The sequence below is a fragment of the Phalaenopsis equestris genome, unplaced genomic scaffold, assembly GCF_001263595.1.
Source record: "Phalaenopsis equestris unplaced genomic scaffold, ASM126359v1 Scaffold232974, whole genome shotgun sequence".
NCBI lineage: Eukaryota > Viridiplantae > Streptophyta > Magnoliopsida > Asparagales > Orchidaceae > Phalaenopsis > Phalaenopsis equestris.
The window spans coordinates 594,825-610,980 of NW_018250931.1; the positions used below are offsets into that span (position 1 = coordinate 594,825).

Consider the following 16,156-nt stretch of genomic DNA (forward strand, 5'->3'; position numbering starts at 1 on the left):
GAAAATATCTAATAATAAATTATACTAAAATAAAAACTTCCGGAAAACCCAACAATCATCAATTAAATCTTTTGATAGTTAAGTGTCACACATTTTGTTAACCTGTTGATGCCACCACAAGCTATGATATCGATATGATTGAGGATGATTTAGGTTTAGGGCTTCTAATGCATATAGACTAATGTAATACATGTAAATGATGTAAGGGAGCTTAGGATTTACTGATCATAAACAACTAAACACACACAACTTGTTTTCTTTAGATGCAAATCTGTAGTTACAAGAATTAGAACCCAAAATATAGCGCAATGATCAAATAAATCCGAAAAATCAATGAGAAATTCTAGCCATCATGATTAGTGCATAATTTAATTTTTTCACCACCATCATATTCTATATTGTGTTAGTTTGGAGCATAATAAGGAACAATATCAAGCCAATGATAAGATATGTAGAAGAAATTTGGTTTACAAAAGAATTTGCTGAAGAAAACGATGAGATGGTCTTCCCTTGGAACTTGGTTGTCACATATGTGCTACACTTAAGGAATCACACATCCACATTCCTGGCAGAAGATTGGAAATGCTAGTGTTGCAAAAGTAATTTTTCACTCCCACATCTGATACCATGTTTTTTTTTTCCCTACCAATCTCACCATTCCTATCATTGTAATTGTGGCTCCACTTACCAGATTTATTTTTGGAATCTCTTTTCTCCATCCCCTCGTGAAGTTCCTTCCAGGCCATATCATGATATGGGGATTACACTCTTCACTAAAATATTTGTGACAGAATAAAGGCTTGTATTTTTTTGCTGCTGTTTAGCTTTGAGCTATTGCTGTTTGCCAACTTTATTAGTCCATAACCTTTTGTTTTACACGTTAGCTCTGTTTTTAAGTATGCTGGCAGTATAACTAGATTACTCTAGTCAATTCTGATGCTATGACTTTTTTAAATTGCTGTGCGTTAGCAAGCTTTTGCGGGTCATTAAAAAAAATTAGAGGTTCTCTAAATGCTCTTGTAACTTTGTGTTGTGACATTTCCTAAAGTTAACTTAGGAATGTACGTTGTTGTTTCTTTCTCTCTCTTTTTTTTTGCTCCATAGACAGGCTAATTTGTTTTTTTTAATTAAATAAACAGGATGCAACAATTGAACAGCTTCTTCCTATTTTTCTTTCTTTGTTGAAAGATGAATTCCCTGATGTTAGACTAAACATCATCAGCAAGCTTGACCAAGTAAATCAGGTATGTTTTTCTTGATTCCATTGTTTCTATTGTTCTGAATGTAAGCTAAAATTATAATAGAATTGTTGTGCATTGTATCCCCAAGTGTTTTTATTGTAACTTTCTTTTTTACCTTTATGAGTGTGTTTGTTTTAACAAATTTGATACTGCTATTTTTTTAGGAGTTTTAGTACCATATTGTAGCTATATTTACTTGAAAGCTTGGTTTCATCGCTGCAAATATAATTATTCTGCTGTAATTATATCCAAGAATATTTAGTACTTGTTAATCCAGATCTGTATTACCATTCAACTACTTGATTTCAAGCTTTTTAGTATGTTTGTTTCAACAATCTGGAATTACAAATTCAAATTTTAATTTTTTTTGCGTAGTAGTAGAGAAGAGAATACTTTTGCTTGCCAAAATGAGTTTGTTGACTGTGTTACCTGTGCCTGCGGTGCAGCTCTGTATCAAACCAGTAATAGATGATGAGGAAGAGCCTGTAAGCATATGTTTAGCTGGGTTCCCTTTCTCAATTGATCACCAATCTTGGTGATTGAGGGAGAATTGTGTAGCAATGGTGTGAAATGGACCACAAGAATATTTAGCTTACATTTAGTTATTTTGGCTACTGTAAATGAGGAGGTTTATTGGAACTAAATATATATTTATAATGAACTCAAAAGATAAACATTCTGCTACTAGAAATAAGTGGTAGCGTTAGCAATGCATAAATGATAAAGATGTTGAGTTTAACTAATAGCATATTATATAATTCTGAAAAAGTAAAATTGATTGTTAAACAAAGCATAAATGTGTTGATGTTCTGTATCTTATTGGAGTAATTAATATATTTAGTGCTGAATGGCAGTATTTTTTTTTGGCACAAGTTGACTTATATCAGTAAATATGGCAGGTGCTTAATTATTTATCTATTTGTCTGCATTGAAATTGATAAAATATTCATGTCTTCATTCTATCATGTAGAATGCCATTTTCTGGATTTTGTTAACCTTTTTTTTTTAAAGTTTTTGCATCATTTTGGTGTGTAAGATCCTTGTTTATTTTTTCTATGATATGTAGTGATTTTTCGTTTACATTAATTTTCAGATGTAACTGTGCCTAAGTTGATATCGTGAACTTGATATCATAATTAACAATTCATGTTTGTTTTCTAATTTTATTATTTTTTTGCACTAACTGTCATTTTTTTCTGCAGGTGATTGGAATTGACCTGTTGTCCCAGTCATTATTGCCTGCCATTGTTGAGCTTGCAGAGGACAGACATTGGCGTGTTCGATTGGCCATCATTGAGTACATTCCCTTGTTAGCGAGTCAGTTAGGTGTGAGATTTTTTGATGATAAGCTTGGTGCTCTGTGCATGCAGTGGCTGGAAGACAAGGTATGTTGGATTAAATATATATAAACCACATGGATCGCTGGGTTTTTTTTCAAGTATTTGTGCAATGTTGAGGTTTTATCATTATTCTCTGCTTGAATTTTCCTGATTGTATATTCAAGTGGTGAGACGATCATATTTGTTGGTTTACTTTTCATGAACTTAACCTTCACTCTTATTCTCATATTGTATCAGTTGGTGCTTTTAAGTAACCATGCGTTTATTTAGTTAATTGGCCCAAGGTCGATGGTCTGATATTCCATCAACATTTTTTTAGAAGCCTATTTATGAATTTTCATTTCTTGAACTTTGACCACTAGTTTTGTACCTGTGCTCTGCTGGTTGTAGTTTGTTTTGTTTTTTTTAATTGTTTTTTTCGTTTTTTATATGTCCACGCTGCTGGTCCTCAGGCATTGGGTCTAATAAACATGACATGCAGATTGCATTAACTTGCTTTTACAAACCCAAGTTAGTTTGATGTACTTTCCATACTTATGATAACTTGGACATGAGGGTAGAACTCGGGGCTCATTCCAATTTTGCCGCTCAACTTATTAAAACGTAACTATTAATGCAATAGATGTATAATGGATCTCCCAGATGGCAGAGTTTGCTGTTGGTAAACTGCAGTATTTGAAACTATGTATTGTTCACAGATGTGGAGCTTATTTGATTCAAATGATCTATTGTTTGAACTCTTCAGAAGTTACATGATTCATATGATTATTATCTTTTCAACGAATAATTGATAATTCGAGTTGTCATGATTTTGGATTCTTTTTCTGATCCATGAATGCTTGGATACTTATATTTTCAAAGTTCTAATTCCATTATAAAGTGGATGTCATGATGAGTGGAACTTTGAGGTGCTGTCAAAAAATTTAGTGTTCTAACATCTGCTTTATGAGTATTAATCTATGATATATATATATTGTCTTTTAGGTATTCTCAATTAGAGATGCTGCTGCCAATAATTTGAAGCGGCTTGCTGAGGAATTTGGACCAGAATGGGCAATGCAGCACATTGTTCCGCAGGTCTGCCATTAACGTCTGTTTCCTGTCACCTAGAACTGCTTTATTCTCTAGTTTTTTTTTTTTAAATTTTAGTTTTTTTTAATTTTCATCTCAAATACATCTTCCATGTCAGAGCTTTCACACTAGAAGAAATTTTCCTCGTAATCAATACGTTTTAAATGGTCATAATTTTCAGTACTGTTTGTGAATAGTTCATGTAACTAGTAGGGATTCCGTTAGAAGTTATAAGACTTGTTTGGCTGGTTAGGTGCAGTGTCATTTCTTACTTTTGGAATTGAGAATGCTGAAGTCACTTCTGATAGGCGGTTTGGTTGTCTACATGGGGAAGGTTTTGGAGGAAATCAAAGCGTCTAACAATTTTTGCAACAACCGCACCCCCAAGTCCCCCCAAATACACACGCACATATTATACTTGCATGCATTTTACAAAACTATTGAATATTCTTGCACTTCAAATAATGTTAAAATTGAATTAAGTTAACTGATTCGTTGTATTGTAAAGAACCCCGCTTGAGTTGAAGTGATTGAAGATTGGGAACATAAATATTTCTTAAATTATAAATAAAATTATTTTTATGATTTTATAAAGTAATATCAGATATCCATATGTAATTAGTCAATAAATGAAATATTTGAATGCTAAGTATTTAAATAGAAAATTTGAATCCAATATATTTTAATGTAAATTCATATTTTAAGTAATAGTTAAATGTCGACTAATATATATTTAGTTTTCAATTGAATTTAAATTTAGCATATTGACATACATGCTGTGATATTTTTGTAATATATAAAATAGGTGTTCCCTTAAAAATCAAAATTATCATGACCATGTTTAAATTTAGAAGTAATGAGGTGTATAATATGATAATTAAGTATTAAAGAAAATAGTTGTAGTTTTTTATATCGAAATTGTGGCACATGTCATGTGATAGTTAACTGTGACATGTATTTGAATTCAAGTTCAAAATTGTCCCATTTTTTTCAATTAAAGACTGCCAAGTGGCACTTCTTGGAATCAATTTTATTAAATTAGAACAGAAAAAAAATTACATTAAAGAGGCGAGTATATCATCATTTGACCTTATTATACCAAGGCGCTAGTTTTGTAGGTGTCAAAGTTATGATGTCTTTTGTAGGTGTCTTTGTTATGCTGCACCTTACCTCTCTTTGCTCGAGTGCTTTTAACGATTTTGATATATCACTGCTTGAATTATTGACACTAATTTAGCATTTATATTTGTATAAATATAAAATTAATGAAGTGTAGAAAGTCTCAAAATAATTACCTATTCGGATTTATTTATCATATTTTTATTCGCAAATTATTTTTTATTGCATGTTTATATTATATTTTTACTCGCAGCAATATGCTATGGATAATATCACCATCAAGAAAAATGATTATTATTTATTAAATTTTCTATCATATATTAATATATAGTTATTAATATGATGTATATAGTCTTACTACAAATTATGTTATAGCTTATTTTTTTTGTATGTATGTATGAAATTACATATATGTTTGCATGTATGGGCGGCATTTTAAGTTGGTAGGAAGGTAATAGTATAACATTTAACGATTGAAGTGTGCTTTTGGAGCTTCTTGACTTGAATTCATGTGGCTAAGGATTACACTTTTTATGACTTCTCCCGTCAACCAAGCACTTATTACGTCCGGACTCTGTACGCAGAGTAGCGAGCATAGTCCAGTTAACCTTCGCCACGTGGAATTTCGGGGCGCATCAGAAAGAGTGCAAAATAAATGAATTAAGAAGGCGCGACCCAGCCTGACCGAAACCCGATTTCAATTCAATAAGCGAGAAAGTCCGATGCTAATCCTGCCAAAAGTCTTCTGTCGCATTTTTGAGCTGCAGCCAGTCCAGAAAAATACATTTTGTTTCTTTAGGTTTTCTTTGCGCTGAGTTTCGAGCTGGTGCGATCAATTTCTCTGTAGACGAAGAAATATTGCTATTGAATCCGAAAATAATGGCAGCCAACTTCAATCAGAAGTGAATTTACTTTAGTTTTATTTTGATTTGAGTTTTGCATTGCTGTGTTATGTTGGTTTAGCTGATTTTTGTTAGGTGTTTTTAGGGTTTATGATTTAATATTTTGGTGTTATGGTTTAGGGTTGATGGATTGTATTGTCCTAGTTGTGTTATTGTTTTATTATTGTCATATTAATACTGTATTATTGTCGTGTTATTGTCGTGTGTCGTGTTATGTGATGTTATGTGATGTTATTGTTTAGTTTTTATAGTGTTATTGTGGTTTCTATTGTTATGATATATGGTATAGAGATTGTATTGTTTTGGTGGTGTGATTGTTTAGAAATTTGTATTGTTTTAGAAGTGTTATAATTGTATTATTGTTGTATTACTAACGTGTTATTCTTGTCTTTTTGAGGTGTTATGTGATGTTATTCTTTAGTTTTACGGTGTTATTGCCGTATTATTGTTATTGTTTAGTGCTAGGGATTGTATTGTTCTAGTGGTGTGAGAAATTTTAAAATTTGGTTTGTTTTTGTAATGTTATAATTGTATTATTGTTGTATTAATGATGTGTTATTCTCGTCTTATTAAGGTGTTATGTGATATTTTTGTTTAGTTTTCCAGTGTTATTGTTGTATTATTTTTAAGGTTTAGTTTCTAGGGATTGTATTGTTCTAATGGTATTATTATTGTGTTTAGGTAGTAATATTGTTATATTATATTTGTATTATTGTCGTATTATTTTTGTATTATTGACGTGTTATTGTTGTGTTATTGTTGTATTATTATTGTATTATTGTTGTGTTATATCTGACCATCGTTAAATTGGTGTGGTAATGTGCAGTGTGGAAATATGTGCAATGATCTAATCGCAGAGACGTTTCTTCGCACCGCTGTCCATAATGAACAAGAAGCTTATGAAAACTACTGTGTCTATGCTCATCATGTAGGATTTTCTGTTAGGAAGGACCATAACAGCTATTGGCCAAACTTTAAGAAGATTAAAATTAGAGATTTTATTTGCGCAAAGGTTGGCCAGAAGGAGTCAAAACCGACAAATATTGTGAAGTTCAGAAAAGCTAACACGAGGACTGAATGTTAAACCATTGTTAGATATGCCATTGATATTAAAGAAAATTAGACAGTTAAGAAATACACTGAAAGTCATAACCACCCTCTTGCCGATAAAGGTGATAATCATTTTCTGTGTTCCAGTAGAAAAATAAGTGAGTTAAATGCAGATTTGCTGAGGTCAATGATAGTATCAGAGATTCGAGCAACAGATGCATATAACTTTTTGACCACAGAGGTTGGGGGATGAAGAGCCTTGAATGTACGAAGAGAGATGCATACAATTTTTTTCAAAGAGAGGGAAGAGAAAAAAAATAGAACAAGGAGATGTCAATTCTCTAATTCAGTTGTCTATAAAGAGACAAGCTAAGGATACCATGTTTTCCTGGGATTTTCAAACCGATGAGTGTGGAAGATAGAAGTTTTATTTGGAGAGACAAGTTATCCAGGTTTGATTATGATTGCTTTGGGGATGTGATAATATTTGATACAAGCTTTCGATTAAATAACTACAATTATTGTTGCGCTCTTTTCGTGGGGGTGAACCACCATTGGTAAAACGTCATCTTTGGAGTGAGTTTTTTGTTTGATGAGATCATTGATTCTTTCATCTGGTTATTCAAAGCATTTATCCGAATAATGGGTGAAGCATCCAATGACAATTTTCGCGGATCAGGATCAAGCTATGACGCAAGCCATTGAAGTCTGTCTTCCACAAACTCGACACAGATTATGCTAATGACATATATACAAGAAAATTGTCGTGTTTGTGGAAGACAAACTTCAATGGCTCGCTCCATCCCTTGATCCTGATCCGTTAAAGTTGTCGTTGGATGCTTGTCATCCGTTATTCGGATAAATGCTTTCAATAAATAGATGAATGAATCAATGGTCTCATCAGACAAAAAACCCACTCCAAAGACGACGTTTTGCCAATGGTGGTTCACCCCTACGAAAGGAGCGCAATATAAATTATATTTATTTAATTTAAAACTTGTATCAAATATTATCACATCTCCAAAACAATCATAATCAAGTCTGGATAACCTGTCGCTCCAAATAAAGCTTATGGCTCTTCCACACTCGTCGGTTTCAAAATCTCAGGAAAACATGATATCCGTAGCTTGTCTCTCCATAAACAACTGACTTTGAGAATTGACATCTCCTTGTTCTATTCTTTCCCTTCTCTCTTTGAATAAAATTCTATGCATCTATTTTTGTACATTCAAGGTTCTCCATCCCCAACCTCTATGACTATAAAGTTATATGCATTTGTTGCTTGAATCCCTGATTCTATCATTGATCTCTGCAAATTTGCATTTAACTCACCTATTTTTCTACTAGAACGCAACAGATGTTTATCAACATTTCGGCAAGAGGGTGGTTATGCCTTTCAATGAATTTTTTAACTGTCTAATTTCTTTCAAGATCAATGACATATCTAACCATGACTTGACATCCAGTACTCGTGTCAGCTTTTTTGAACTTCACAGTATCCGTCGGGTTTGACTCCTTGCCAGCCTTTCCGCAAATAAAATCATTGGTTTTAATCTTCTTAGAGTTTAGCCAATAACTGCTATGGTCCTTCCTAACAAAAAAATCCTACATGATGAGCATATAGACACAGTAGCTTTCATAAGCTTTTTGCTCATTGTGGCTAGCGGTGCGAAGAAACGACTCTGCGATTGGATCATTGCACATTTTTACACTGCATACCACACTACTTTAACAATGGTCAGATAGATATAACACAATAATAATACAACAATAACAAAAAAATAACACAATAATAACACGCCAATAATACAACAATAATACGACAATAATACAACTACAATATAACAATATTACTACTTAAATATAACAATAACACCACCAGAACAATACAATCCCTATAAATTAAACCATAACAATAATACGACAATAACACTAGAAAACTAAACAAAAACATCACATAACACCTCAATAAGACGAGAATAACACGTCAGTTATACAACAATAATACAATTATAACACTACTAAAGCAAAACAAATTTCTAAATATCTCACACTACCAAAACAATATAATCCTTAGACACTAAACCATAATAATAAAACCATAATAACACTATAAAAACTAAACAATAATATTACATAACACAACAATAACACGATAATAATACAACATTAATATGATAATAATAAAACAATAACACAATTAGGACAATACAATCCATCAACCCTAAACCATAACACTAAATTCTAAACTCTAAAAACATCCAACAAAAATCAGCTAAACCAACATAACACAACACTGCAAAACTCAAATCAAAATAAAACTAAATTAAACTCACTTCTGATTGAAGCTGGCTGCCAATATTTTCTGATTCCATAGCAATATTTCTTCGTCTACAGAGAAATCGATCTCACCAGCTCGAAACTCAACGCAAAGAAAACCTGAAGCGACAGTGCACTTTTCTGGACTTTTGGCGGGATTAACATCAGAATTTCTCGCTTATTGGACTAAAATCGGGTTTCAGTCGGGCCGAGTCGCGCCTTCTTAATTCATTTATCTTGCACTCTTTTTGATGGGCCCGAAAATTCCACGTGGCCAATGTTAATTGGACTCCGCTCGCTACTCCGCGTGCGGAGTTCGGACGTAATAAACGCTCCCCTCAACCACACAAACCGGCCCTTTCCACTTTCGACCCTTCATTTTTTACATGCAACCAAACATATCTAAAAGTTAATGGTTTCTCTCTCCAATTTTGTTGTTGTGGCAGCAAGTGGTACCTGTCACTTCTGCAAGACAACATGAAAATCTCTTCTAAGTGAGCTATTTGGACTCTTCCTGCTTGTTTGGTTGTGAAGATAATCTAAGTAAAACTACCGCTTAAGATGTTATGTTAATAATCTAAGTGTGTGTATGGGGGGCGGGGTATATAATAGAGGTAGAATGGCCTTAGGTTTGTCTCATTTGCAAACTAATGCTTGTGACCCAAAGAGGTTTACAACAGGTGTCAGAAAGGCACTCTGAAATTATTCATTCGGTATTGATTGGGAGCATCTTTCTTTCCATATTTATATTGTTTAAATTTGTTTTATGCAAGGTTAATTTATGCAAATAAAATTTTATTTAAAATTTTTGAACATTTTTATTTTTGCTTTACTACTTGCAAAATAAACTATTACATAAAGGTGATGAATGGAGTAAAAACTTTTCCCATTACAATAAATTTGTTCTTATAATCAACTAATCTTAAAGGTTTCTCTGTTAGCATGTGTTAGCGATTTTCTTGCTAAAATCATAAAATATTTCCGAAATATTTGGCTATTGCTTATTTGATTTGAAGAATTGACTGATTAAGCCTCCTACTGTTGTGATCAAAAGTTATAGTGAGAAATATAATTTAAATACATTTGCTTTCTGTAACTTCTTCCACTAATATTGATAGTCAAATAATGAAAGATTGAGGGAGAGAGAGAACTTATGAACGGAGCAGTGCCATTTGAGTTGCTTTAGATGATTTGTTGGTCCTCAAAGGTGGCAAACACAAATGTTGTTGGCTACCTGTTCCTTTGAGAACTTGTTTGATCAATTTATACTGGAACGATGCTTGCAAACGGTGCGGCTAAATTTGCTATGAGGAAGGGTAGGACGCATATCAATTCTGAGGGGAGGGTGGGCTGGGGTAAGGAAGAGAGATATACTTGCAAAAAATGTGAAAATCTGAAGCAACACCTGAAGAGAAATATTTTCCTTGCAAAAATTGGTAAATTCTGAAACAGAATCAATGTTGAAATATTTTACAAGTTGCCTGAAATTGTGGCTACCCTATATCCATGTTTCAAATGAGTTTGGACATTCTTAAGTTTGGAGATCTATGAAAGCAATCATTCAAATTAGTTGCAGAAATAATCATTCTCTTGATTCAAATCACTATGTGGAATGTTAGCTGTATTCATAAAATGGTAATTTAATTTAAATAAATTAGTGATATTATCTTTTATTAACCTTTTAAAGGTTTTAGTGATAGGAAATGACTTGAGAATGTGTTAAATTTCTTATGCAAGTTGAGCTTCAGTTAAATGTACTATGCTATGATCTTGAAAAATTGAATTTTATTGTTTTCCTCACATGCCATCATTTTGTAATGTTAATTCAATTTATTCCATCTAATAAATAAATTAGTTTTATTAACTTTTATTTAGTTTAAATTTAATCATTAGTGCTAATGTAGATAAACGAGAAAATTTATAATTTCTCTCACATTTATATTTGGGTGTATTGGAAGGCAATGTATTCATTTTTGTAAGTAAGATGCATGAAATATTTTCTTTTTTGAGTTGATATGAAAGCAAGGAAAACTTTACCTTAATTATCCCCTACTGATTCTAAACCTTGTCCCATTTACCTGATCTTACTAATTCCTCTCAGCATCAATCTCCCTCCCTACTCATTGCAACCATTCAACCCGCGCTTCACACAACATGCCTGCAGCGACCTGCTTGCATGCAGCCCTTCTCACCATGCGCTCACTGATACGATCCGAAACGAAAATAGTGAACAAACAAGGAATAAATTGTAATAGAGCGGCGAAATAACTCAAATTAGGGCTGATTTTACTAATTCCAACGAAAGAAAACAACATACAACATTGAGGTGAATCTCGTCCTTCTCGGATCGGCGTAACAGAGGGCATATCAATACTCCCATCCCAAAAAAACTTCTTATCCTCACGATGGAATGATTTTAACTACTTCTAGATCACCTCATATGGCTCCCATGTCATAATCTAGCATACCCTTCCACTTCATAGTATCTCTTTTGCTCCTACTGCTCCTTGACGCACTCCTCCAACTTCCAAAGATTCCAGAATCACCTCTATATTCTTTGTCAGCATCATAGGTAGTGAATGCGAGGGTGGATGATTTTTGATAGCAAGTCTCAGCTGCGAAATTTGAAAGTATTGATGTAGTGCTGATGATGGCGACAATCTCATATGTTAGGCCACTACCCCAATGCGTGTCTTAATCTCAGTGAGTCCAAAATATCGTCGAGAAAGTTTTTCGTTTCTCTGCCTGATCAATGTCTTATGTCGGTAGGGCCCAACTTCAAGTAAATTATGTCCCCGGGTTTCAATTTTATATCTCTTATGTTCATCTGCTTTTCTCTTCATTATTTGTTGAGCTCTTAGTAGATGCCCCTTGAATTCCGCCAATATCCCGTGCCTCTCCAAGAATTGGTCAACACTGTATACCGATTTTGTACTTTGCCTATAATGTATCATGTGAGGTGGATCCTGCCTATACAAAATCTTGAAAGGGGTGGTCTGTGCCGCGTATGGTACGAAGTATTATACCAATTTTGGGCCCATGCAATCCACTTGACTCAAAGCTTTGGTGTATTCAATACAAAATAATGCAGGTATGTCTCCGCACTCCTATTGATTATCTCAATTTGGCCATCAGTCTGGGATTATATGTTGTGCTTCTCTTAAGAACTGTTCCTTGTAACATGAACAACTAATTCCAGAATTGGCTCATCTTATCCCTGTCGTTACAAATAAATTTTGACACTTCGTCCAAACGAACCACTTTATGAACATCTTAGTGACTGAGATTGCAGTGTATGGGTGTCATAATGGAATGAAATGTCCATACTCGCTCACTGTAAACCCTTCTGATCATGACAAATTCTTTATAAAATTCATCGTCACTTCTTCCCAAACCTTCTATGGTAAAGCTAAGGGTTGTAGTAACTCTCTTGGCGCCATGATCAAGTACTCGTGTCATTGGCACACATTGCACCTTGCCACAATGTCTTCTATGTATCTGTGCTTCCCCATCTAATAAAGATCTGTCATTAGACGACTGTATGTTTTATGTACCTCCGAGTGTCCCCCAATTGCACTGCCTTAGAACTCCAACAATAGTTTTGGGATTTACTCTAATGCTTTCAGCAACATGAACTGTCTCTTGTAGAGTAGCTGTTGCCCCCTCAATACATATCTTGGATGACTGTTCGGATCCTGTAGCAGCTCTGCTCGTATTTTCTTCAACCCTTCATTCTGCACGCTTTCTTGTCTCAAGACTTTCCAATCTAGGACCAAGGATATCGATAATGCTGTCAGTTGGGGCTCTTATACGATTCGACGTCGAAATCAGCTCGTTTTTCCATAGAAATTAGGACAAACCAAATTTTCTTTTTTAATAATCCAAAACAACATGAATACAAGATAAGCAACTGTAATTAGAGAGATAGTCGATCTCTCCCAATTCTTACATTTCATGATGTAGGAAATTTCTCTCAAATTCTAATCTAAGGCTCCCAGTAACAATCTTTTTCATAAACCTAATCCTAAACTTAATGGGCCTATTTATATCCAACAATAATAATTAATAAAAGACTAAACTGTTTTCAGGTGTACAGAAAACAAAATTGTCTTTAGGCTAAACACCGCTGTAATAATACTCCCCCCTCCTCCCCAAAGGAAAAGACATGTTGTCCTTGAAAAGGGGGAGGGGGGGGGGGGGGGGGGGGTTTTTTTGGACCGCCTTGAAGCAAAAAGCCAACACCACTGTTGCCATTATTTCTTCATTCTCTTCCTCCTTGTCATGTATTATGAAAACTTGTTATTTTTTATCATTGCGATGGGGTAAACTTCTCATCTCACCGAAAACATAACCCCTTAGCACACTTGTTCTGCATTTATTTTTATAAGGTGCTTTGAGTCTTGTTCCCAATTGTTGGGGGAGGGGGGTGAGTGTTTCTCTTCACCACTGTTGCCATTATTTATTCATTCTCTTCCTCCTCGTCATGTATTATGAAAACTTGTAATTTTTTATCATTGCGATGGGGTAAACTTCTCATCTCACCGAAAACATAACCCCTTAGCTCACTTGTTCTGCATTTGTCTTTATAAGATGCTTCGAGTGTTGCTCCCGATCATTGCCCATTATTCTTGTACTGTGCAGCCTCCCTTTGGACTTCCAGTGTGGCATTGTTTAAACTTTTGGTGTCATCGTGACTGTAGCAGTTCGGTACAACGCTCTGACTGTGATGTTCCTCCTAAACTTTTTCATTTGGTTTTTGCCCTCCACCATTTGGGGCTAAGTCCATTCATGAATTCCCTCCACTTTTGTTTCAGAAATCCCCCTTAGTAGTCCCTACAAAAACTCAATTAATCTCTCTATATTCAATGATGCTTTTGAGTCTTCTGTAGGTCTCCTCCAATGACTCGAAAATGTTCCAACAAATAATTCTTAAATTCCTCCCACGAACGGATCAATTATTTAGCTTTTATCTACTGAAAATAGGCTAGGGCTTTGCTCTCCGAACATAACCTTGCTGCCATGAGTTTCTCCTTTCCATCTAGCTCATTGACCGCGAAGTATTGCTCTGCCCGATACACCCACCCATGTGTGTCATTCCTCTTAAAGATCTTCATCTTCAACTTTTTACCCGTAACATTACCCCAACTTCCTCTCCTTTTGCTGTTACTCCCTATATATCGAGGGTAAAACTCCCTCATTCGATCATAGCCATATGCCCTCCCTGCTTCTCTCATTACTTCTTAATGTTCCTTCATACCTCTTGCATAGTCTCTTCTCCATGTTTTGGTGCTCCCTCAACATCTCCAAGACTATTCTCAGGTGCCCCACATGTTGTTTCTGTACAATTGTAAATTAGAATGTCATCAAAGAACAAGACGAATTCCTTGAGATAAAGCTGAAAGACCGGATGCGTGAGAGATTGAAATGTAGCTGGAGCATTGGTGAGGCCAAATGACATTACCAAGAACTCATAATATCCTTCATGTGTTTTGAACGTTGTCTTGTGCACATCAGTTGGATTAATCCTGATTTGATGGCATCTTGACTTAAGATTGATTTTTAAGAAAATGATTGCCTCATAAAGCTCATCTAGTTGCTCATCAATCACAGGGATAGGAAACTTGTCAAATGCAATTTTTTTGTTCAAAGCCTTATAGCCCACACAAAATTTTTAGCTACCATTTTTTTCTTCATAAATAGGACTGGACTAAAAAAAGGGCTTACACTTGGCCTGATAATCCCAGCTTCAAGCATCTCTCGAATCAACTTCTCTATCTCAACCTTCTGAATCTATCGTCATGATCTTCTCTTCCTTATCTACTGCAAAGTATTTTTCCCCCTTGATACACTCACCCATGTGCATCTTCTTGTTTAAAGTTGGGATCTTCAATTTCCTTACCCTCGCATTGCCACCCTAACTTTCTCTCCCTCCAACATTTCCCCACATGTGTCTAAGGTGAAGCTCCCTCTCTCCTTGCTTCATGCACCTTTGTGCCCCTTGCATAACCTTTTCAATTTTCAGCCCACCCCCTTCCATCAAAAGTTTTTACCCCACCCTCTCGGAGTCCTAGAAGGAAGCTCTTGATGGTAAATGTTTTTCTCCTCATGGTCCTCATGTTCGATTTCATTCCCTTTTGATTTGCCCAAGGATTCTCTGATTAATTCTTGGTTAGTGTTTGCAATTTGAGCCTTCGGCGTGGTCTTGGATTGCATCTCAATGAAACTCTTTATCATCTTCTCAAGACTCGAATCGGTCCTCCGTTCAGTTATTTATCAGATGTGCCCAATTAAGAAAATCTCTCCAATCGTCCCCGCCCTTAGTTTTCCATGGAAGAAAACCTATTCACTATGGCGTCGAATCTGTCTTCCTTCATTGATCTCATTTACTCTACTTCTCCTTCGAACACATTCATTTCTTTACTATCATTTCTCCAAGATCTTGCTCTGATACTATTTCATTGATTGGAAAATATCCGCAAGTATTGGTACCAAACGAAAGTTTAATTGTACCAATTATCTTGTGTAGTCAAAGTTTTCTTGCTTTCTTATTGTTAAGAGCGTTCTTAAGAAAGTTGGTTTCTTATTACACAATTTGTTATCCTGCATTTTTTTAAATGTTTAACTTTATGAATTGCTAGCAACATTGTCTTTCTTAAAAAATAATTAAAAATATTGAGACTTCTTGGCATGCTATTTGAGATTCTGTATTTTAAAAAATGATTTTCACTCTTTGGATTTGGATTGAAGGATATTTTTATAAAAGATTTTGGATTGTTTTTCTCTTAATTATGTAACTTGCTAGAGTTAACAGATATTTGTGATCTTGATTGAAGAGACGATTAACGGTAAACAAGTGAGGCTCACTACATTTGGGGAGTAGTGCATAGTTATTCTGGTGTATTGTAGAACATTGTATTCATTCGATTATTGTTGAATATTGTATGCATTCCTTTATTGTGTAGGGGATTTCTAGTGAATAAGACACGCATGAAAGCTTTTCTGCCAAAAAATGTGCAAAAAATAAGAGATTATTTATTTTAGGCTAAGTGTTTGGTGGGTAAAGCTATAGGTATTTCACTCCTGCTATAATTATATATATATATATATATATATA

The 16,156-nt window shown here is 34.5% G+C and overlaps 1 protein-coding gene across 1 annotated transcript in view; it reads left to right on the plus strand.

Annotated features, from left to right (window-relative positions):
- The window catches only part of LOC110038493 (serine/threonine-protein phosphatase 2A 65 kDa regulatory subunit A beta isoform), a 44,539-nt gene that overhangs the window by 22,629 nt on the left and 5,754 nt on the right, over positions 1 to 16,156 (plus strand). The window contains exons 8-10 of the mRNA XM_020743358.1: positions 1,140 to 1,244; positions 2,444 to 2,626; positions 3,566 to 3,658. Coding sequence (XP_020599017.1) covers positions 1,140 to 1,244; positions 2,444 to 2,626; positions 3,566 to 3,658 — 381 coding nt within the window. The remainder of the gene's footprint in view (positions 1 to 1,139; positions 1,245 to 2,443; positions 2,627 to 3,565; positions 3,659 to 16,156) is intronic.